We start from the raw sequence: 25303 nt of genomic DNA, 5'->3' as shown, positions 1-25303 counted from the left end.
CCATGAGAGGCTCCTTGTTTGGAGTGATCTGATCCGCTGAGGGGAGGTGTAACTCCCTGCAGGGAAAGACGATGGGCTGTGGTTGGTGGAGACATTAGGGGTTGATGTTAAGCTGCCTGCAGTTAGCAAGAGCTGAGCTTTAAGAGGGAAAGGACAGACTTACTTTTGTTTATTGTTTATTGACTCTGATGTTTTTGCTGGGAGACACGGCAGTTATTTTGGTATTCTTGTCATATGTTAATAGGTCAGTAAGTTGAATGATTTTAAAGACAGTCAAAGAGTTTTATTACATAAGCAAGTTATAAAACATACATGCTGCTAAATTCAACATAACTGCATTCCTGTAGTGTTGGGGAAAAACAAGACTTCCCTTAATTTGCTGTAAATCTACCTTCTGGTGTTACATCATGGAAAATGTATCGCTAAAGTTAAAATTTTGTTAGTAAACAGTGTCACTCAGTTTGGCTTGGCTCCATGTGGTGCAGATAGAGATATATACTGTGGCTGTCTATCTCTATCTCAGTTGACTTTAAGGGGAGGACTAAAAGATTAAAACTATAAACCTGTCTCTGATTTAGGATTCCAGATTATTCATGCTTTGTTCAATGGTTGTGAGGGACCTTCATGCCTCTGTAGGTTAGGAAAAAAAGTGGGGGGTGTGCATGACACAATCAATGAAACATAACATGTTTTTCTACAGTTTGATGGTTCACTTCTACTAAGAGAAGAGGCTGAACTTTGCTCATCTATTTTTGTGACCACAATAGTAAATGGGGCTAGTTTGGTGCTAACCGGCTCTGCTTTCAGACCTAGAGTTGTCTTGCTTTGGTCTGAATCAGGGACTTGTTACACAGTTGCATAATTGCTTAGAGTTGGTTCTCACAGCTGTATTTACAAGCAGACCAGATAAAATGGCTTGTGTGGGAAAGCTGCTCTTGATTGGTCAGAATTTCCATGCAGGAAAAATCCAGGAAGTAAACAAAACGCTGAAGAAGAGTACACTTGCAAGATAAATGCAACACTTTCTAATGTCACAATGGAGGGACAACTACGCGGGTTGATTTCAGCGCTGGTCATCGTGGACTATATTGCTGTCATTGTTCATTTTAGTCAAACCAAGGTTTGAAAACGAGGCGCAGCTCCAACGAGAAAACAGTGTTTTGATGCATTGGATGTGCTGAATAACAAGTAACAGTTGTAACAAACTTGAGTTTAATTGAACCGAACCAAACAGGGCAGGTTTGAAAGCACCCTTATATTATATTTATTTTAGACTGTATATGCGGAGAAATGATCCATTTAAAAGCATTACCTAGAAAACTGTATAGCAAAGAAAATGGCAGCAATATAATTTTTCCTATTACCTTTTATTAATAGCATATAAATGTGTAATAAACAGTTTAAACACACCATAATGTGACTGTAAGCAGATGTAAGTGTTTATCAATGCATTTGTTAACAACTATAACTTTACCTGTGAGCATCTATTAGTGAAAGCTGATGTATAATCACAGTAATATAATATGAAATAATTTAATAATATGTCTTTATAAGAGAAGTTTTTATTGCTGACAAATACTGTTCATTAACAAACACATATCTGCTTTCAAATTCATTATAGTTTGCTAGTTATTAAATGTTTGTATACTGCTAAACAGGGGGACAATTTGTCTCACTCTCATCATGTACTTCAGATGTTCACTATGGTATCCCACAGGGGTCAATTTGTGGTCACATTATTTAGTTATTGCGCCAGCTCTATAGGTTATATAACACATACAACAAAGTGAGCACAGAAACTTTCTCTGTGTGTGTTTTTTTCTTTTCTTCTTCTTTTTTTTTCCATGTTTACTTCTCACAGCTCATCCTCTTATGGTCGTCCCTCGGGAGGAAGGGCTATCCTGGGTTCTGACGTCAGACTTTATGGGTAAGTAAAACAAAGACTTATCGAGGGAAGAGCCCCCATGTAAACAAAGTTGTTGTCGCTGTCAATAGGATTTAGATTAAAAGACAAATTTGGCTAAGGTCAAGTTGGGAGATTTAAGAAAAGAGCAAGGATGGGAGCGAGAGAGTGAGATTTAGAGCTTTATTTCTTCTTTTTCCCATAAAACACAGTGATTCACTTCCTTTTATTTCACATACATCAATAAAGTCATGATTAAATGTATGAAATTTGTCAGTTATATGAATGATGACGATTCCCTGTCAGATCACCCATGGCCATACCTCAAGTCCATGTGTGACGTTTTTGAGATGAAGAATGATTTGTATTCTTTTCAGTGTTTGCTCTGTTTACTGCACGCACACTTCACAGCCTACAAGATTTCACCATTCAACCTGGGAAAGCATGTTGAGGTATGTAAACATCTGTTTAATTCCAGATTCATATTTCAAACAAAGTTGTCAGTGCTTGTAGTTGTTGTAAATTTTGTGCTTTTGTGTCAAATGACTGTTTATGGATTTGCCCACAAAGTTGTTGTACACTGTTAGAAATTGACTTTAGCTGTGGATTTGTGTAGGACCCAGTGGTGTGTGTGTTTGTAGAACACTGCATTAAGATTTTCTTTAAAAAGTTCTTTGAATACTAACAGTTTTAAAAGCAAGTTCCCCAGTACTTTCACTTGCATTGGAGTAACATTTGACCAGGAGCATCTATACTTTGACTCAAGTAACAGAGTTGAGTACTTTGTCCACCACTACTTCTAGGCATGTCTCCTCCACATGATTCTAATGCGCAAAGCATTTTAGATGTATTTTTAAAAGCTCTCCACATTTCCCCAGGCTGCCATCCAGATAATGTTTCAGGAAACGAGAAAACGTTTTCTTAAAGTAATAATGTTAATGGTCTAAAACGACACTTGGAAATGAACTGAATTTAAACCAAAAACAAACAAATAAACAAAAAGTGAATTGTTTAATTGCTTTCCTGTCTATGGCCTCTTCTGGTTTAGACTCAGGTTGAGTAGATCGGTATCAGCCGATGAACAATTTAAATATTTTAGATTTATGTTTTCTGTTTGTGCACTTTAACTGTGTATCTTTTTAGATGGGCTGATTGAAAGCAGAGCAGTGATATTTTGTTCAACTCAACTTTTCATATGTAAGTGAAAATATATTTTTTATATATATGAAATACACATGCCATATCACCTTAAGAGCTTAACAAGGACAGTGTAAACAAATGTATTAAGTGTGACGTAATCTCTAGTTTCTATGTTCTAGTTCATCCCAAATGATGCTACTGTCTCTCCCCTGTGTCTCCTTACTGTGTCCTTTCCCACAGAAAACTTATTTATGGCAGCAGTGATCTAAAGCTCAGAGAAGCAGGTTCATGGCTTCAAAGTTGCCGGTTTAAATTCAGATTTATTGGAAAATCTTTGCAGGACAAGATGATGATCCTGATCCTGATTTTAGTCCTCATCTGGTTTTAGAAAATGATGCATGAAACCTCTTTTTTAGCAGTTGTTTTGGAGTGTTGTCAGTGTTAATGCTTTGAAGGTAAAAAGAAAACACGTTTTTGGTTCAGTTTTTCTTTATTTCCTTCACCATGTCACTGGGTCTTGTTGTACTCTGTGCTCCTGTACAGATATGGAGCTCACAAAGGCCCAATCCCAATCTCCAGTGTTGATGTGTTGTTTTCAAGCAACATGCGATGTCACCATGGTGTGTCCCATTCCTCCATTTTATACAATTTCAAGGCCTCAGCAACTCACACACTGAGGCACTACAGCTGTGCACACAGGCTACGTCAGTGTTTAGGCTTTAGGGTGAAGACTGAGATTGGGCCAAATTGATTCTCTGTCCTCCTGACTTACCGACAATGTAAACAAATTAAGATGGCAGCAAAAGATAGAGGCAATGAACAGCAGTACCAGCCTGTGATGTGACGCACACTCATCCCACTAATGCTAAAGCTGCTGAATTTCAGAAAATCCATTTGTGGTCAAAACCAATCTAGCAGTAGTGAAATACGTATTGTTAACATTTATGCTGAGGGAAAATCATCTCGAGTAACTGACTCACATTGGTGGTCTTTGCTCTTTTCTGCAAGTAGGCAACTTGTTTGACTTTGATAATCAGTGTTTCTTCCCAAAAGCTGCATTTAACGAGGGAATGAATCCCATAATTTCTGCCTACACCTTCATAATTCTTTCCACTTTTCTCCACAGTGACAAGCATCCACCCCCATCTCACAATGTTGGTTTACCTTTCTGCAAAGCAAAAGTTCAAAAATTGTCTTTCTGTGATGTGACAAATGAAAACCTCTGACACAGTGGCTAGCATGGCACTAAAGAACAAGAACAAGACAGCATCTTTGGTAAATTGGTAGTCTGAGTGGGCGGAAGTCCGCTGCATTGATCAGCCTCTCATTGGGCGGAACGAGCCACCCGCTGAAGTCCCGCCCTACCACCTCCGGTTGTGTAGCAGTTTTCAACCGTTTTAAACACGTCCTTTACTAACTTTTGCGGTGTTTGATCTTGCGGGGATGTAGCCATTTTTCTGCCATGGTTCGCGTCCTGTAGGCGATATTTTTGTGGGCGTGTTACACCAAAACCTGTTTCTCCCCGGCAATATTTTTGCAAGTGCACCGTTGCTGTGGCACCGCCCAGAACGACTGTGATTGGTTGAGCACCGCCCAGAACGACTGTGATTGGTTGAAAGAAATACAAGCAGCCGGTGCGTTTTTTTTCTCCAATGTTAAAGTGAGAGTCAGCCCAGCCAGACCTTTCTTTTCTTGAGAAAGGTCTGGTGAGCGAGACTAGTAAATTGGAGACAAGGCAGCTAAAGAGATCTAACAGCAAAGATTGAAAGCTGTTTGATCCTCATAAACCTGCAGAAATCCTCTATTAAACACAATATGTCTCCCAATTAACTGTGAGGAAGTTGCAGGAAAATATGGTAATTTAAGGAAAAATCATCATGTTTCAGAAATTAAAGTTTTTAGCGTTATAATCAATTACTGAAGTTGACAGTTTACTCTGTATTTTACTAGTTAAACATGTATTTTTGCAGAGTGTGTTTGTTTTCTGACCACAGGCAGTCTTGGTATGTGCAGCTCCCGGAGACCAGAGCACAAAGGTGTGCTGTGCTTCTCCCATTGGCTCATGTAGGATGAAGTGGTGTGATGGAGGGGTGAGGGGGGGTTGGTTGTTGCATCCCCAACTCATGACTCAGTATTTACATGTCCACGTGCAGCTGTGTACTGGCCTGTGTAAATGTCAGTCCAGCCAAATATACTGTGTTACTGTGAAGTTTTGCTGAGAAACTGTGGGAGGTTCAGTGTGCAGACATGCCACCAGGTTCACACTGCTGACACAAGGTATTTTACTAAAACTTTGTCCACACTTTTGCTGAAAGTTTCCCTTTCATCCCTGTCTGTTTTTCTACCATGGGACTCTTATCTGTGGAAACCACAAAAATCAGCACAGAGAAACATTGTTAATGTTCGTCTTTGGACAAATGGATCATATAGGTGTGACTCCAGGCTGTTCATTACATTTTTATCAACATAATGGAGGAAATACAATTAACGAACATATCTGCCAAGTCAAAATGTTGTTAGTGAATTCATCAGCAAAATATCTCCTGAAAAAAAATTAAATGATTTTCCTGTCTGATATCTGCTCTATCAATGCAATACCTGCTCATAAATGTTTTCTTGTTGATGTTAAGGCACTCACAGAACTTGCAAGGTTAGCAAACAATCATGGTCTCAGTTAAACATTCCAAAAGTTGACAGAAAATGGATTTGCTAACTTAACTAAATTTAACTGCAACAACAATCTTTTTCACACTTAATCCTTCTGTTGGCCAAATCCATCGAAACACAGGACGCCCGCAACTCACCCTGAACAACTCTGTTCTGTGTAGTACAAGAAGATAATGCTTCACTTGTCAGAAACAAAGTTTCAACTGAACTCAATCAAATAAGTGATTACATAAAAACATAACAAGTATTAACATTATTTGTGGAAGAGTTAAAGACGGAGCATATAGGATAAGAAAAAAAGGTCCCAGTATTGAGCCCAGGGTCATTCCACAATTTACCAAAAAGAAAGGGGAGACAGTTGGACAGCCCAAGATATGCCAACACAGTGTTGCAGGTTGTTCTTCCAAATATTTTGATCAAGTCTAACAGCAAGACCAGGAAACTGTAGTAGTGCTGTAATGCAGTAGTTAATGGGGATCCAAAGAAACAAACAAACCGTCACATCTGGAAAGGAGAGTAACTGGTACAACAGACTCCTTTCACCAGCACATTCTCACTCCAACCTCCTCCTCACATATTGATGTTTGGTCATGGACTTTTCATGTCCAGATATGTACCCTGGGTGCATAGATTGTTGACGTTCTGGGACACCTTGTCAAGTTCTGCCTGTTACATGCATTGCCTTCTTTCAAAAGTCACTTCCGTTTTTACAGGAAACTTAACATTTACATACAGTCTCTTTCAAAATGAATGCACTCTGTCAGTACAACACCACATATTGACTTTTTTTCCTCCTTCAACAACAAACGCACATGGTTGAGTTTAAGCAACAAAGCCACGTGGGTAGGTTTAGGAAAAAAGAACAGGGTTTGGCCTTATAATCTTATGGGATGCAAACAGCACTCAGGATTTGTTGGACCCATCCACCATCCCTCCTGCCCTTCCCACTCAGACTTTTGCTGCCGCCACATTTCCCCCTGACGCCACTGGGCGCTGGCAAACTAAAAAGGCAAACAGCCGCATATCATGCCGATGTTAAAGGACAGCTTTTTCCGTCGGTGTCTGATGCCGCAAGTCAAATGCTGAATTTCGATGATTTTGGCTGTTGTTTTGACAGAACATGACCCAAACAGGTCCATGTCACTGGTTCGACAGCCCATTGGTTCGACATCCCATTAGTCCGACTGTCCGCGGTGCTGAATGGCTTGCGGCGGGTGTATGGTGCGCCGCGACCGGCTTGAGGCAGAGCAGACTCACGGCTTATGAGTTTGTCACTTTCTTTTTCATTTTAACCCACACCATGGTCTTTTCCTGACCCTAACCAAGTGTTTTTTGTGCCTAAACCTAACCAGACCTTAACCTCAGGGCATCATGATGATTTCGGAACGGACTTTGGAACAATGAGTTTAATATGGTCGGAACAATGGGATGTCGAACCAATGGGCTGTCGAACCAATGGGCAGCTCCCGACCCAAACATGAGTAGATGTCGAGGGTATAGCTCAGCTCTGTTCATTTGAACAGCCAGCTGTTCAGTACAGTCGTAGATGCTTTTCAAATCCTCAGGTTTCTTGAATGCAAAAGTCATATCCGTGTATGCATCATTTAAAAGTTGGTATTGTTACAGTTATAAAATACCTTTTAAGGTGTCATGTCCTTTGCACTTCTTTAATGTTGGTTTAATGCAACTGTTATGTAACTGTATTACTGTAATGTATCTTGAATCCATGAAGCCATTTTCACTGACCTTGGCTTTTATGTGCACTATCTCAGGTGCTTTCCACCTTGTAGGAGGCTTGCAGGTTATAAACTCAGCTGTGCAGAGCAATAAAGTTGACTGGTGTGTGAAATTTAAACAGCCTATGGAGGAAGGAGAAAACAAAGAGCGAGATAAAGAGAAGACAGGGGATTTAAATGGTCCCTGTATCTCTGTTCATGCCCTGAAGTCAAATACATCCTGTGTCTTTTATCATTTCCAAACCACAGGCTCTATTTTTAATCTTTGGGTGAGCAAAGAACATGCATGCTGTGACCTGACTGGGACTCGCATCGACAGCTTCGACATGTGACTTTCAGGGGATAAACGCCTTGTTTGCTGTACATTTTGTCCTGTTCTGTAACCACAGCTTGCCTTGATGAGAGGAAGTAAACACACGCTCTACCAATTTTACCATATCCGTTTAAATGAAGGTGTCATGAGGTGGTGATGACAGACACACTCTAGATTTATATCTCATCAACAGTTGTCTTTCATTTCTTTTCATATAGCACTATAGTTACCCATTCAGGGTCACAGAGATATGTCAAAGATTTCAAATTCCAGGACTTCAAAACAAAAACACAACGCCACCCAAAATTCATTATGAGTATCAGCGGCTCTGTCTTGTTTTACAAAGAAATTTCCTAAGATGACTCCCACCTTTAAAGCTGCACTAGCAGCCACATTAGCAGCATGATCAGTCGTTCCAGACTGAAATATCTCTGCGTCTATTAGATGGATTGCCATTAAGTTTTGTAGAAACATTTCTGAAGCTAAATCTTACTGACTTTGGTCTTACTGACTGGCAGTTTAAATGGACTGAATCAGATGGGAAAGAAAAAGAAAGAGGGGGGACAGCAACTGAGAGAGAGCACGAGATGACAGACTATTGATACAAGGAAGAGAAGGAGGAGAAATAGTGCAAGGAAACATGTTTTTGTGTAAAACAAAATTAGGGCTGTCAAAATAACACATTATTTTTTTAGAATTAATCACTGAAAAAATAATGCTGTAAAAAAAATAACGCTGGTTAATTGCATTCTGTGGTGCCCTTTGACCTCAGTGGCTTTGTCACATGATGGAGGCAAACGAGAAGATGCTGCTTGGCCCTGTGAATGGAACATCTACATTTAAAAAAACGCCCAGATAGAACTGTTCTCTGCAATTTCTGCAGTATGGAATTTGAGTACTTCAAGCCTGAAATATCACCTCAAGAATTTAGCAGCAAAACCTGAGGTCTGAGCTAGCGCAGCATCTGATGCTAATGCTAGCAGTCAGCCTCGTTAAGCCACACTCGACCAAGCACTCAGACGCAAACTGTGTAAGTCTATCTGTGACCGACGAACTAACTCCCTTGCAAATGGATTGCAGTGGACTGCAGACCAGTTTCGGTGGTAGAAGACAGGGGGACAATTGTGTCCAAAATCCAACAGCTTTACTACGACACAACTGCCAAAATTAATTTGAATTGAATGGAATTGAAAGCAGTTTATTTAGATCTATTCATCACAGAGCATGTAATGAATTAGATTAATTTAAGCTTCACAGCCCTAAAAAATGTATTATAATATACTATAGAAAATATAATACAGTACATTTTTTAAGAGTTGAAATTTTCCATCAATATTCATCTGTATTGCCATGTAAAATAAAGGCATTTTCATTTTTGCACAAACCCTACAGTGTGTCTTGGATTGTTTCTGCAGGAGCCTTGCGTTTTAAATTTTTTGATTGAGAGTATACTTCACTCATGCAATGAGCCCTTCACAAGATGGAGTAAAGACAGTTCACCTGACGTATCCAAAGAGCACCTGTATGTGACAACTACTAAGACCCAGTAGTGCTCCTACATCTTTGTCTTTAGTAGAAATTAAGGTTTTTAGGTTTTTAATGGGGATGGGGCCAAACAGTTGCAATGGTTCGGGCTTGGACAGCAACTGTTTATGGAGGGTCGTGCCTGATTTTTTTGGGCCCAGATCAGAGCAGGCAGCTATTTTTTCCTACTTTTTTTGTTTTATCTTTTAGCAAAAAACCTTGGATAAACTACCTGTCCCAAACCAAACAGTAGACAGACAAGGGTTGTGACTAGCTGGTGAACATAATGAACATATAAGAGCACTTAGAAGCTAAAGAGCCAGATATTTCCCTTAGGAGTTGGTAGGGACCAAAATGGAGATAAAAGGAAGTTAATATTGGACTATAACACAGTATTAATGGCGATCAGTCAATTTGAGAATGTGCCAATCATTCTTTTAATATTAGATATTATATTTGGAGTCTCATTTGTTCAATCTGCTGTCTGTGACCTTTGACCGTTGACAATCTTAGCCTTTGCTGCTCTTAGTGACATAGACATCTTACATAGGCTATCCCCAGTTGTTGGTATTTTTACGTGACATTTACAGCACCTCAGTCCAGATGTGAAACCAAACATGAGACTCTGCTGAAACATCAATTTATCAAAACATCAATGTGAGAAGATGGAAGAGGCAGATGACACAGCTGTACTGCTGCTCCTACAAACTCCTAAGATTTAGTGGGCACTTCCCACAGAAAACACAAACTCAAAATGTATCCCAGATGATTTTCTACATAGCAGAACCATCCTTTGAGTCTTTAACATGGAACATATGTGACATGTCTGTTTACATTCAGCAGTAATGTGGGAGGGTAAACAGAAGGCAAATGGGAAGAGTACAACACGAGAAACGTGGAAGTGTCCAGCTATTTTTTTACCCATTTCCTATCCCGGAACCATCATAGGATTAAGAACCTTCACATGGTTGGAGCTTTCATATTTGTTAACCTTCTCAACAAACCTATTGAAGCACAACATCCGTGTTGGGGCTTTCAGTTGTGTTTTAGAGGTTGTAATCTTTTGGAGTCCTTATTGTAATGGTCCTTAATCATGGCTTGTCTTGCTTGTGAAAAGTGAAACTGAATGTATTTACTGTTCTCATTGCTGATTATGCAGAGATAAGATAAATCCGCGGTCAGCAAGTTCATGCAGTGCTGCAGAGGGTTTGAAATAAACAGATATGTGTGATTTAAAAACACGCTGAACTAAACTGCAAACAAACTTTGTGTGGAAGATGATGGCACAGCTCCAGGCCTTATAAAAACTATCCATAAATCTACTCCAAGACTCATTTTAATGTGTTCTTGTGCCAGATGGGACACGTTTACACAGGTTATCACCTTAACTCTGACTGAGATAAGACTTGCTATTGTTAAGTTGGCATTACTAATGCGAGTGTAAACACAACATGGAGCTTTTTTTTAGTATCAGCTTATTGCAGCACTACTACACCTCCGTATGTGGGCAGATTATTCTTTATTTTCATTTTCATTTCAGGTACTCAGCTGATGCTGTGTGGGAAATGAAGCTCTAGTTCTACATCACAAACATCTCAAGCAGTTGCAGGCGGTGGCATTATTTTTGAAAGTACGGATGGATGGTTGAAGTTTGTCCATCTCTTGATTTCAAAGCAGGAGAAAACAGATTTTGTCACCATCTGCTACTAAAAAAATGCAGAGAGAGAGAGAGAGACTCTTGTAATAGAATTGGGCTTGTCTTATGATTACACAAGTTTTTGGGGTGACCGTTGGTATATAATTCAGCAGTATCTCTCCATGGTTGAAGGCTGCTGCTATGAACAAGCAGCTGTAAAATGACTCTGCACTGCTCCCCTTGAATCTCCAGTGGTGCCAACATCACCTCTGATGTAAGAACTTATCTGCCAGTTTGGTTGTTCAATACACAGATGGTTTAAAGGCTGCTCTCCAACACAGATAATGTGTTCCCTTCACTCTGGGCACCAACCACTGAGCTGTTTTAGTAGATTTACCAAATTAGGTAAACTGGGTGATAGATGCCCACAGGTTTTGGAAAGGTCCAGATCTTCATGGTCTCCAGAGGTTGAAGTCTAACGACCAGTGCTGCCAACTCCTCTCAAGTAAAAGCAGCTAACAATTCAAAAGAAAAATCCTCAACAAAACATTCGAATGGCATGAGAGCTATGACGCCTATTACACAACTGCCCAATGTCCAGTGCGCTTTATCCATTTGGATTTGGCGATCCAGTTATTCTCAATACCCTATACACATGCTCACCATAACACAGAGGGATGACAGCATTCTCCATGCAATCATTATTCCATTTAGCAATTCAGTTTTACACGCCAGTACTTTATGCTTTTCAACATGCTTCCATAACACAGTCAAAAACTGTTTGCTGCCTGTTCCACATACCTGATTCCCATTACTTGGAGCTTACCTATATGCCCTTCACACATGAATGTTCCACCCTGTGTTCATTTTAATTACTGCATGTGAATATTTATATTAAATTTTGTTTTTAGTGAAACGCCAAAGTACGAATGCGACTTTGTGTGTGAATTAGCAATGTTAGCATACTAACAAGCGAAACTAAGATAGTAAACATAACATGTTTTCAGACCAAATAGTTCTGAGAGACTCCTTGAGGAGAATGGCCTACTGGGGAGCTCCCCTAAGACCTACATACCTTTTTTGTTTTGTTTGTTTGCATTCACTCCACCCATAGGAACGCTACAGTGATGCACAGTAAGGCAGTGGTTCCCACATGGTGGGCCAAGGTCCAACATGTCAAGTTTGTAAAAAAAAAAAAAAACACTTTATTTGCAAGTGCAGTGAATTTCTGCCACACTTTTATTTCGAAGTACCATTTCCTGCTATAGAGTGAGGGAATAACGGACAGAGACAGCAAACCAGCTCGACGACATGGCCAAATGCAAGTATGATGCTAAATGTATTGAACTGTGTGGATCTTGAACTAAAGACTGAGGAGAAATCTGGACCAGTTGGGAACCACTACTGTAAGGCGGCCAGCAGTTTGCATAGCAATGTCACTTTTGCTTTGACGAGTCAAAATCGTGTTGCATTTCCACCATCACATATATGCTCAGTAAAACCTGGATTTAAGTGTTGCACCATTTGTTTGTGTTTTCTTTCTTTTTTTTGTTATGAGCTGTTGTTTGTGTTTTTGTGCTGTCTGTTGTTTACACAGTGAACGGGATTTTAAAACTAGAGGATGCTGTTGCTGCATTGGCTGTGTTCAACCAATCATCGTACACTTACACCACTCATGGTTCCTCTTGTGCTTGGAGAGTACATATTCTGAAATAGGGGCTTAAAAAGTCCCTCAAAACTACAATCGTTCCTGGTTTCACATCACTATGAAGAGTTATGAAAAAGTTAGTCCTCCATAGTACCAGGGGAGTAGACATAGAAGACATACTTGCTAAACATGATTGCAACGTTGTCATAAGAATGTTAGCGTGCTGATTTTAATATAACACCCAGTAACGTAATGAGGTGCTGATCATTGGGAGTAGACTCGAAAGTAGGAAACAAGCGTCACACAACTGGCTCCATATGCATTTCTCTTTATTCAGATGATATTTTAGCACTCAGGCGTTCTTCAAAACTGTTAAGGACTGAGGCCTGAAATATCACCTGAATAAAAGACAAATGCATATGGAGCTAGATGTGCGACACTTGTTTCCTACTGTTTAGCATTCTGATGTTAGCATTTAGCTCAAAGTACCACAGTGTTTTCGGCCCAGTCGCCAGAATAAAATGTCTGCAAACAACGAATATGTAACATTTGTGTGTTTCATATGTATGAAGCATTTCAGAATACATGTATTTGAGCTGAGTTTCTCATCAGGAGGACGAGAGGTTAGTGAATGACGTGACATCTAGGCGAGACAGCTGCCAAGCAGCTGGCGGTAGCAAACCATGGTTTGAAAACAGCAAAAGTGGGTATTTTTAACGAGACATCAGGACATTTCCAGCTGTGTCTGTGGCGACAAAACTGAGTATTTAAAGCCAAAACTTGATTTTTTTCCTAATCCATACCATGTGCTTTTGTTTTGTTTTTTTCTTTTTTGCTTAAACATAACCACACACTGACCACAGCATTGTCACAACATAAAAATGAAAAGTGAAACATAAGGTTTTGACATATACGCTTCATATGAGAAGCACAAATGGTTTGCAGAAACATACAATGCCAATATTTACTGTGGTGATTGGGTTGTTATCTAAATACAGCCTCTCAGAGACTGTTTGCCTTTACTGACCACTTATGCTTACTACTAATGTTACTGCTGCTCTGTTGTTATGTTTTAATCTCTTCTCCCATGTGAAGCATCGGTGCCGAGAGAGTAACAACAACTGGCTGTGATGTCACGACAGGAGGAGTGAGTTGTTTTTGTTCAGTTCATCCCCCTGGAGAGGATACAGTGTCAGAGGTTTGCACACACAGGCGACCAGGGTTGTTTTTGAAAAACCACTGCAGCAACTTCAGACTGGGAAACAGCACATGAGGTTGTTTTTAAGTCGGAAAAATCCTGTTTGTGTCTGTTTCAAATCTCTGTTTGGCCAATGGATAAGAGAGTACTGGCTGCACTTCAGATGCAGACAAAAACAAATTTATGAAAAGTAATCAGAAAGAGAGCAGGGGAAAAAAGAGAGACCTCGTGGATAAAAGATTATGATGCAATATTAATTTGATTATCTAGAAGGTTAAGTGTTATCTTTGCAATAGTTTTGAGCATCATTTTTTTAAATTTTCCCCTCAGTCTTTTTCTCTTTTGGCACGTGCTGATTTCCTCGACTACCACACCCTCAGACTTTTGGAGACTGAATGTGACTTTGTGGAATTATAGCGTGTTTGCTACCAACAGGAGGGGGGGGGGGGGTTAAACAGAGGACAACCTCCCTCCTTGCACATGACCACAACCCTGTGGACCTCCACCATCACCTTCTCCCCCTTTCCAACCCACTACCCCACCCACAGGCTCACAGCAAACTGCTACTTCAGAGGAAGTCCTGCTGGTCCCGTGTCGAAGGCCAACACAACAGGCTATTCTCTCAGTTGGTGAGAGTGCGAGATGAATCTGAGGCCAAACACTCTCTCATCCTCACCTCTCTGTCTCCCTCTCTTCCTCCATTCCTTCCCCTCAGCTCTCTCCTGTGTTTGTTTTTCATTGAGAGGAAAGCCGAAACCTGCCCAGTTTGTTTTTCTCCCTCTCTTGGCCAAGTGCCTGCTTTTAAAGCCCAGGTGTTGGCGAGCAAGGAGTCATCTTTCAGAAAAACATCAGGGCCGACTGCTGGGTCATGTGGGAGGAGCCGAGGGGCGGGAGGCTGACACGGCAGGATTTTAACGTCTCTGTCATCTTTGGGTGTTTTTGTCTTTCAAACCGGTTGGACAGCCTGTCAGCTGCCAGTCAAACAGTCAAAAACACATTCTTCGCCATTGACTGTATGACAGTTGTTTTCCAGACTTTATTGTCACAAAACATTTTTTTAAGATGAGACAGGAGCATTTCTCCCTTACTGAGTCATTTAAAAGGGACTTAAATTTTAGATTTGCACAAACACATTCTGCATAGGGTTGTGTAGGAAAAAATCCTCCCACCAAATGTTAAACCACTTCTTGTTCTAAAATGACAATTTACAGTAGGATAGTCACATTTTTCTAACTTTTTGTTGTAATACAACTAGGACTGCAACCAATGATTATTTTTTACAATAGATTAATCAGCAAAGTATTGACACACTTGATTATTTTGTCTATTAAAAAACCTGTTAAAAATGCCTATGACATTTCTCAAGCCAAATGTGACATCCTCAATATCCTGTTTTGTCCAACTAACAGTCGAAAACCCAAAGATTTTACATTTACAGAGAAAAGCATCAAATTCTCACATCTGGGGCACCTGAAACAAGGTTAAAGGAGCAGTGTGTAAGATTTAGGGGGATTTAGTAGCAGCTAGTGTTGAGGACAGCAGCTGAATTATCCACAAAAGTCTCTTCCTCTCCAGGACAAAATGACCAGGTGATTAAATCTTCTTAAAACACATTAAAAATTCTTCTACATCAGGGGTGTCAAACATACGGCCCATGGGCCAGAACCGGACCGCTTAAGGGTCCAGTCCGGCCCACCCTTTAAAAAATACAGTTCTCTGGAAAAAAAAACTCTTGTGTTCTTAATTTCGATATGGAACATTTGCAAAATACTGTCAGCCAGCAGCTTCAGTGCAGAAGAATCTGTATCAGATTTCTATCTTAAAACAATGTTGGTGGAACACTTTTGCTAAGGTACTGCCAGAACTTTAGATTGTAAATGGAGATAACTTGACCTGCTTCCTCAATACCTTTCACTTTGGTTTGGTGTGGTGATGACAGCAGTACTGCACAGGAGTGGGAATGTATGGGAAAATGGACATGTAATGGTAGTGAGTAGTAGACTAAAAACTGAGACATATTATTGAAGTTGCACTTATAGTCAGAATGTACCTGTACGTCTTCACACTATAAGAGCGATTAAAAAAAATGGAGGTGTTGTTATGCATAGGGTATTAAACAATGGTTTTACTGGTCCGGCCCACTTGAAATTTAATTGGGCTGTATATGGCACCGGTGTTCTGCACTGTGCCTGCTATGTTTACACACCTTGTTTTGGATCCAGACATTCAGGAGGTTTTTACAGTGAGCCGACTTATTCACAGAGGTATTTCTCTCTGCAAAACAAAGGACCTGGTGATTTACACAGGTAAAAACACTGAATAAAGCAATTATCACTTTACATTAAATGTGACATTTGCCATGCTTGTCGGAGCTGGGCTGTTAGCCTAGCACTTGCAAATGTGTGCTCACCTTTTTTCCCTGGTAACTTAAGGTCCAGAAGGTCAAGAGGTCATAGAGGTCTCTTTAAAAAAATCTATCTATCTAGAGCCAGTGTTTGGTTTGTCTGTTCTGGGCTACTGTAGAAACATGGCTGTGCAACATGGCAATCTCAGTAAATGAGGACCTTCTCCCTATGCAGATATACATTGCTCATTCTAAGGAAACAAACACGTGACAATTCCTGTTTTCAGGAATTTCAGTGAAACACACCGCACCAGAAAATTATAATCTATCAATCAATCAATTACTCATCTCATCCTTTTAGCTCCGCGACACGTGGTTATTTTCTGTCAAATTGTAATTTGTCATCTTTCATGACGTGCCGGGAGTTTCCGGATGATCAGAGGTGCCAGGGTGCAGCTTCACCGTTGGCATATCTTTATGTACATAAACATGGTTTTATTAATGATGGTGCTCATTTTTGTTTGTGACACCCCATGTCTGCTGGGTCGAGCCATTATCAGGCTAATACTGTGTAGCCTGATCATACATTACGGACTTCTCAGTGAACGTATTCTGCCTAGTTAAAGGGATTCTTTTAGCCTAGCAATGTAGAACAGGAATGTCTTTTATCAAGATCATTTTTTTTCTTATCTTATCTAACTCAAGAGGTAATTATATTCACCTGTGGGAACTTTTTTTCTTGTATCACAGAACGGGACATCATTAATGCAACTTCATGTAAAACATTTTCAAACATGCTCACGTTTTCTCTTCACAAGACATTAACATTTTTCTTAGTGTTTGCCTTTATATGAAAGAGAGGCTTCTCCTGTAATATTGCAGGGAACTATTGTTACTGACAAGACAACTGTTTTCGTTTTCTACCTTTCCTCTTTTCTTGTAACGTGGCCATATAATGGTCATTGTTCCCAAACACTCCACTGGACTTTTGTGAGTCGTGAAATAAAAGCCTGTGACTTATACACAACCACATGACATCAATATCAGATCAGCAAAAGAGAGGCAGGTCAGAAAGGATTTCGCAACATTTCAGGAACCAGTCTAACATCTATGTACTTGGATGACATCACTGTTAAACAAACTGTGTAAGTTGGAGTTCCCCTTTAATTCCAGCCAGACAAGTGATATTACTGTCATGTTGCATCATGGACTGAGGAGATGTACAGTATCATGTGTGTGATGTGTTAATTTTACTGCAATAAGCTGTAAAATGAAACAGAAAGTAAAGCCACTTAAGTTATTTTTTTAACCCTTGCATTCTGCTCAGAGAGTTAGTTGTATTATTTAGAGTGAGAAACTGTTGGACATGAGGAAATTGTACAGAAACTACAAACAAACTGGTGCCGTTCTGTCATTTGAGGCCTCTGAATAACTGGTACAACTGTCACAGCACATCTGTGTCCTTGATCTGGATCTTCTCCACTGGAAGGAAGAAACTCAGTGGGGAATCTTTTGTGGAAACAGAACTGGGAAAACAGATTCAACCCCTGATGTACCCCCTGACACCCATCGACCAGAACCCCATGGGAAACCCCCTCTTCCTCTCTGCTCCTGCAGCCAAGAGCCCAGCTGGAGAGTCATTAGGTCGCTCAGCTGATTTAATCCCCAGTCCAGGTCACATAAACACACAACACTGGGAAGGCAACCAACAGATTGTTATAAAGCTGAGTTTACTCTTTTTTTGCAGCAAAAATATTGTTTAATGCTGGAGTAGGGAACACAAATAACAGCTTCAATAGATGAAATTGAAGTTTACAAATCTGATCTTGTTTGTGCACCACAACACACCACGCTGCAGTAAAACAGCAGATTCTTTGGACCCGTTTTTACTGCGTTACAATACGTTGAACTCGCTAAAATAAAGTCATGACAGAGAAAAAGCAAATGTAAAAATGGTTTCACTTTATCTTGCGTCTCATGACTGAAAGGTGATTTAGCTTGTTGTTACCAAGCGGCAACCTGTGAAAAATGCATTAAAATGGGAGTCCACAAACCAATGGGAGACGTGACGGTGGCAACATCCATTATTTTATAATGGTGCAGTGGTTAGCATTGTCGCTCAACAGCAAAAAGGTACGTGGTTCGAAACTGGGGTGGGGGATTTGAAGCCCAGGGTGGGGGAGCCCTTCTGTGCAGAGTTTGCATGTTCTCCCGGTATCAGTGAGGGTACTCCAGCTTCCTCCCACAGTCCAAAGACATGCAGGTTAACTGTTAACTCTAAATTGTCTGTAGGTGTGAACGTGAGTATGACTGGTTGTCTGTCTTTATGTGTCAGCCCTGTGATAGTCTGGCGACCTGCCCAGGGTGGACACCACCTCTCACCCAATGTCAGCTGAGATAGGCTCCAGCCCCACCATTCATTGCAAAGTCGCAGTCAACCTGCAGAGTGAATGCAGCATTTTCATGGAGTCCTGCAGCGCTGCATCTGTCCTGCATTACACTGTGACTGTACCTCTTTCATTTTCTTGTCTGTCAAACATGCAGCGGCACTAACAAGCACAGATCCTTTGCAAAACAACTGTGAGAGATTATGTAAGAGGTCTCTGGTCACGCAATACCATAACATAAGACAGAATAGTAATGTACTGATGGTGGAGAGCCAATAGGGGTGGAGAAGAAGAAAGGGATGTAGTAAAAGTAAGTAGTAAAAATAAAAATAAATACTGTGAAAGCAAAGATGACAGGCTCACAGATATACAGTTTCAGTCTTTAGTAAGCTGGAAAAAAACGAACAAAAAGAATCTATTCTACCCTTCACCCAATAAGGCAAAAATACTGAAAACAAAGTAAAAGAAGAGGCAGAGGCAAGTTTGTTTTTTATGTCTTCCTTATCACATATATCCATCAGTTTAAGCATACCATGATGAAAGCAAGACTGGGTAGGTGATGCCATCAGTGGTACTCCCTGTACCTGAAACCAGTGAAGCGCAGGAATGCCTCTGACACACACAGCCCATTGTGGGTCATATCTGATCTGAAATCAGCCCAAAGCAGCAAACGAACTGAAAGAAAGACTGGCCCTCGGATGGATGGAGGAATGAAGACAAACAGACAAACTTGATGACCTGTAGTGAGAACACAAAGTGCCCTACTGTTGAGCTCTGACAGGTGGATTAGCTGTAAGAACATCCTGTAAACAACACCATCCAGGTCTGGTGCTGCGCGTCCAAGTCCTGCAGAGCAGAGCTGCATATAAAAGGAAGAACATATGATCATCATGAGTGTGATAAGCAACTCATGATGAAAAAAAACACACATGAAAAGCCAATGCTGACACAGCAGGAAAACAGACACTACAATAATCAATAATCAAACTAAGACCTCGTACTTCTTTTCCAGCCCTTACTGAAGCTGAACTTTTGTACTGATTGACATGACATATGGTCAATAAAACAAGTTTAGCTGGAAATCAAACACAACCATTAATGGCTGACACTCAAGAACACAGCCAGACTGGTTTTGAATTGTTTTGTGATTTTTTTATTTGTTTTTCTCCATATCTTTTCCCATTACTTCTCAAATCCTAGCATGAAAAGCTACAGGCACAGACCTGAATCACAAAGATAAGTGGGTTAAATCAAGAATATCTAAAACTATAGTTGTACTGATGAAAAATATTCCTCTATGAAAAAATGACATTGACAATGACAATGTCATTAGAATATTGGCTGAAAACTTTCACTTCTTTTTTCCACATATTTATAATTTTAAATCTTACTTTTAAGCAATCAAACATTTTTGATTCCTTATTGTGATTCTAATTTTACTGCACAAAAGATCCCATATAAAAATGTAATCAGTTTAGGTATTAATGCATAATGCGGTGGTCTAAAATAGAAAAGTATAGTAGTTCTCAGCATGGACGTTGCTGAGCTGGTGGCTAGCAGCTAACGATGCTAACTCTATAAACAGTGCTAAACAACGGCAACAGTGCTGACAGGGTTAATGGTGTTAATTGGGGGGAACCAGAGGGTAGGCGCTATGCTTCCACGATGATATCGTTCTGACATCAGTGGTAACTGCGGTGTGAACACAGTGCAAAGTGGAGGTGACGAGCTAGCCAGTGGGATACATACATGCACTCGAGCAGTACGGTACAGTTCAGTTCGGTATGCTTTTTTCCCGTTTCCACTGTGAACAGTTGTGGATGGTACCAATGGAACCGTTCCGTACCGTCGCCATTTTTGGTCCCCCCTCTGTTGGGGTACCTAGCACACACATCTGGTACTAAAAGGTGGAGCTGTGAACACTGCAGTCTGCTGATTGGTCAGTAGAGGACGGTCACTCTGCTCAGGGCTGAGTTGTGGCTGGTTTTGAGGCTCATGTAACCACTGTTCATACTATGGAGAGTTTTATTACTGTAACTATAAAATTAAAGGGTGTTTTGCTGCCTCTCGCAGCAGCTGTAGTCAGAGAAAAAAATTACTTAATTCACTGGGCCGACTGCCGGCAACTTTTAAGGTGGAACGTTAACTTGTGATGTTACTCAATGCATAAATTGACAACCTGAATCAATAAACACACCTTAAGTTTCGCTTTAAAAACTTTGACCATTACTTTAGTTTTTATAGTAACGAGTGGATCTTAAAGCTTTTAGAAATATTAGTTTTGACCGGGTTATGTGAACTGCATATATTCTAATCCTCACTCAGAGGATGGGCTCTGGCAACACTAAACCCCTGAGCTTGCCTGAGAAGGACTAAATGCACAAACCCGCAATTTTTAAGTATCTCATGGAGAGAGACTCTCACTGCAAACTGTTCTATTTTGTTCTGAAACTGTCGCGATAAACAAGGAGCAGACTTCTCTCTGTGTCACTGGTAATGAGGAAATACAGTGAGTGCTGGACGGAGCAGTGAGTGACAACAACCCCGCCCACATTTAAGGATACTGTTTGCAGTGGAAACACTAGGGTCTAGGTACCATGTCTGAAGGGTTACTTTAGGTTCCCATGGTACCATACCGAAAGTGTTTGGTGGAAACAGGGCTTAACATGCACACATGGACGGACTGGCTACCACAAGAAGCCACAGAGGAGCTCAGACAGCAACACACATAGGAGCGTGACCTTACTCTCTGCTCAGGACGCCATTATTTAAAATCTTTACACAGCAAATAGTAGTTTGCAGCTATAGTAACGCTCTGAATTTCGCATAAGCAACCTTTAAGAAAAACAAAGTAACACTGTGTTTTAATCAGACAATCAGAAACAAATATTTCCATTTGCAAAACTGGGATATCTGACCTGGATAAACAAAAACATGTTAATAAAGTTGTCACCACACACTGGTTGTTTTGTGATCAGATTAGATCAGAGAGTGAGCCAGTCTGTACAGTTTGTTCACATTAATGAGGAAGTTGAGCGCAATGATGTCACGTTAAAGTCTGATGTGGTGTGATGGTGATTATATTATTATACAAAGACTTTAGAAGCATCTGCACCTGCTGTTAGTCACTTTGTTCAGGCCTCAGATACAATTTGTCTCGCACACACGCAAATGCAAATGCTCAAATGCATAATCTGATGGCAAAAATGTTTATGCACTAACAGGCTCCAAATTAAAAAATATACACCAGCACGTGCACAGTAGAGCACAGAAGTACAGTGCAGCAGAAGGAGTGACAACTGCTCTTTGAATACCAGCCGTATATAGGTCCACACACACACACACACACACACACACACACACACACACATACACACACACACACACACACACACACACACTTCCTCTGTGCCGTACACCAGCTGTGTTGAGGCTCCAAACATTTAAATGTAATAACATATGGGGGATGTGCGTGCCTCACTGTGTGCCAGTGTGTGTGGGTGGGTGTGTGGGCGGCCTTTCTGCATGTTTTTTCTTGTTTGGACTGGTGTGTGTCTGTATTCATTTAGGTGTGTATGTGTGTGTGTGCTGTGTTTGGCTAGTGTACACATAAACTGTCACTGCTGCTCAGTCTGCTTGTCAGTGTGTGTGGAAAGTTGCCTGTTTGAATGCCAGGGCAGCATGAGCGGTATCAAAGTACATACAATGACTTATTGTTGTCATGTGAATTGAACAGGAACGATGAACAAAAATTGGCAAGGAAATATTAATTCATGTAGAAAAATGTAGCTGCACCAGTAAACAGAATGAAAGTGCGAGCAGTGTGCTGCTCATGGCCGAATCTAAAAAAGCCTAAAGGTTTGTTTCCAGGGTGTGTTTATGTGAGCTCAGGAGAAAATCTTCTTAAAAACCTGAAACAACAAACCAAAGTTGCTTTCTAATGACACTTGCCTTCAGCAGTCAGCAACGAAAAACAGCTCTGACCTTTGACCCCTGCTGCAGCACACTGCCTGTAATATTTGTGCTCAAGATGTAAAGTGATTCTGCTCCTTACCTCCGTAGAAAACAGTCCAAAAAAGAGCATCAACTGGCTTAAATGTAACAAAAACAAGCATTTGATTTGTTATCGATGTGTGGTTTAATCGGAAAATATTTTGTTTCGATTCAAGAGACTTCCTGTACAAATAAAATGCCTTACAGAGACTTGATGTGTGAATCTGATGCACAATATGCGTCATTTAAAAAGCCACAGTTTCACATAAAGTATGTGTTTCTTTGATGCTGCCACTTGCACTCTTCATTGCAGCTCTTATTATCAGCAAATGTTCTTATTGTGCATGTTGTCTTTCTTTTATCTTGATGCTGATGCTGCACACTATAATCTATTTTGCAATTTCAATTTAGTAAAATATGTTTTCCATAATATTAAGTCCTTTTTTTCTGTCTATTTATATCTTGTTGTGTTTTGTGCACCTTAAGATTCTCTATGGAAATTCACTGTTGAAACTTATGACTCATTAAATAAATGGTCATGTTTTCACAGGACTAACATGTTCAGACAAAGTACGGGGCTGCAAAACTGTGCAAAGCACTGGACAAACTCGCTTTCAGCACCAACCTCCACAACAAAGGGGAAGTGAAACTAAAAACTGTGTGTGTGCGTGCCTGTGTGTTTGTGTGTCTGAGGATGCAGACAGCTGGGAACATCAGGCCACACCTACAAGCTCCTCTCATTGGCTGTGTCCTGTTGTTAAGGGCGTTTAATAAGAAAACAAGTTGCTCCTCGGCCAATCAGGACAGAGCTAGAGTTTCCCCTGGCATGCAACAGCAGTCTTATCTGTGGTGACATCACATGGCCCTTTAAACGGTAGACCGCAGACCGAGTTTAAATGGCTTGATGAGACAGAACACACCTACAAAAACAAAACAAAAAAAAAGTTTCAGACCTGTAAGTTTGGTTGACAGTTGCCCTACTTGCAGGCTCTTTAAAAAGTTTATGACAATGAAAGCCGTGAGGCACCTTTGACCGCAATGCATTTTGTATTCCAAATATATTTTTTAAAGGTAAACACCTCTCAAAGGAGCTTTGCATGTGCGTTTATTGGCTGTTAAAGACACGCAGTAATGATCCCAGGGACCCACAGCTGGAGAGGGCCAATAAAAGTCCAGTAGGATTATTTTATGAATACGTGCAGAAGAGGGGGAGAAAAAAATCCTTTGGGGAAGAGGTCTGCAGTCGTAGCTTTGGTTCTGGATCTGCTGGTCTACTATATGTGTGTACACGGATGCAGCCTACAGTGTCCATTGTCCAGGAGCAACAGTAGAAAGCTTGATCTCCCATCAAAACAGCTCTGAAACAATAAATATCTAATATATCTGGCCTATTGCAAGAGCCCTGTCCACCACGTATGGTCTGTGTGACATGCCCTCCATTTAGCTTTTGATTTTAATATAAAGTTAGCATTACTATCATTATGTTTATTTCCATATTAGTCCTCAATTTATATTCAAGAGTCAAATCTGAAAGTCTGCTGTGTTTACTGTACTCGGTGAATAGTGGTTGCTCATATTCAGAGTGGGTGGTCTTGTTTTATTTCACAATAAGAGCCCAGTGAAGAAGGCTCGCAGCCAAAAAGTTTGGAGCCTTTGGATCAGTTGGGTGAGTGTAGGCCTTTTTTTTCTATTTTGTGTTTAGTCAGAATGAGAACAAAACACACTGAGTCAGCATTTTATTTTTAAACCAAGAAAAATGAAAATGAAGTTGTGCTTTTAATTACAGTGATGCCCAAGCTGGAAACCATCCTCTGCATGTAAACAACGCTATTTATTTAGTGGGCAACCATAGTGCAGTTTCTTCGGGACCGTTTGAGGCCAGTTATTCGGTCAAGGATGATAGCAGGAGTGTCCCAAATACCCAATATGCGTGTCGTCTAGTAAATATGAGGAGAGCATGCAATCTCTACACAGAAATGAGCAGTGCTGGGATTTGATTTAAGAGGCGACACTGCTACCAATCCCTGAGCCCCAGTGGAAAAATAATTAAAACCCCTGTGATTAAGTACTATAAACAGATCATGCCATGATACCAAAGACTGGCAGCCTCGATCTCATACCAGTGGATCCACATTTCCTATGAACTGTGTTTGTCAGAGGTGGAATCCAGGTGAGGGGGCAGATGGTTTGTTTACGGCCTTGCGGAGGGGAAATTCTGGGATGTCCAGTCACTGGGTGAGAGGTTACAGCCAAGGGGGTGACTGATCAGCAGGACAAACGCTGCAGCCTCTATTTGTCTAAAGGGATCTGTTCCAAAATGCTAAATATATCTGTCCTGGAAAAAGAGCCGATCGCTGGAGTTCATTAAAGTAATAGTGAAATTCATTGATCCCTAAGGTGAAATTCTGTTACATGAGTGCATTTTTGTTTTTTACAGGTTCCTGGAAGGTTCCAGGATGTTTCAGTTTAAAGTTGAATTATTAAACACGTTGTTTAGGCTCAAATTCAGGCAACTGCATGTATGTTATTGTAGAATTGTAACACCTGCTGTTGTCAATCTCTTTCCAAAACATCATTGTGTGAAATCAGGGATTGATTCCCTAACATGTTCTCGTCTGCACACTTAAATCATGGCCAAGATCGGAGAAAAAAACACACTGTATAAAGTAAATCTTGTAGTTTATATATCTCTGGAGCGACTGCTTAAATGTGAAACTGTTAATCAAAGTAAATGAGTGTGCACCTGACAAATTTCAAACGCCAAAGACCTTTTGAACTGAGCGTCGCATGTTCTCTGAAAGAACCTGCTGCCTG

The 25303-nt window shown here is 40.5% G+C and overlaps 1 protein-coding gene across 1 annotated transcript in view; it reads right to left on the bottom strand.

Moving 5' to 3' along the window:
- Positions 1-671: 671 nt before the first annotated feature.
- The window catches only part of LOC126396935 (interferon-induced protein 44-like), a gene marked incomplete at its 5' end in the record, with an annotated part of 66489 nt that continues 41857 nt past the window's right edge, over positions 672-25303 (bottom strand). Inside the window, one exon of the mRNA XM_050055322.1 lies at positions 672-746. Within this exon, the coding sequence (XP_049911279.1) occupies positions 672-746 (75 nt within the window). The remainder of the gene's footprint in view (positions 747-25303) is intronic.

This window comes from Epinephelus moara, chromosome 10, assembly GCF_006386435.1.
Source record: "Epinephelus moara isolate mb chromosome 10, YSFRI_EMoa_1.0, whole genome shotgun sequence".
Lineage (NCBI taxonomy): Eukaryota > Metazoa > Chordata > Actinopteri > Perciformes > Serranidae > Epinephelus > Epinephelus moara.
The sequence above is the reverse complement of the archived record's forward strand: the minus strand, read 5'-3'. Positions and strand labels throughout refer to the sequence as shown.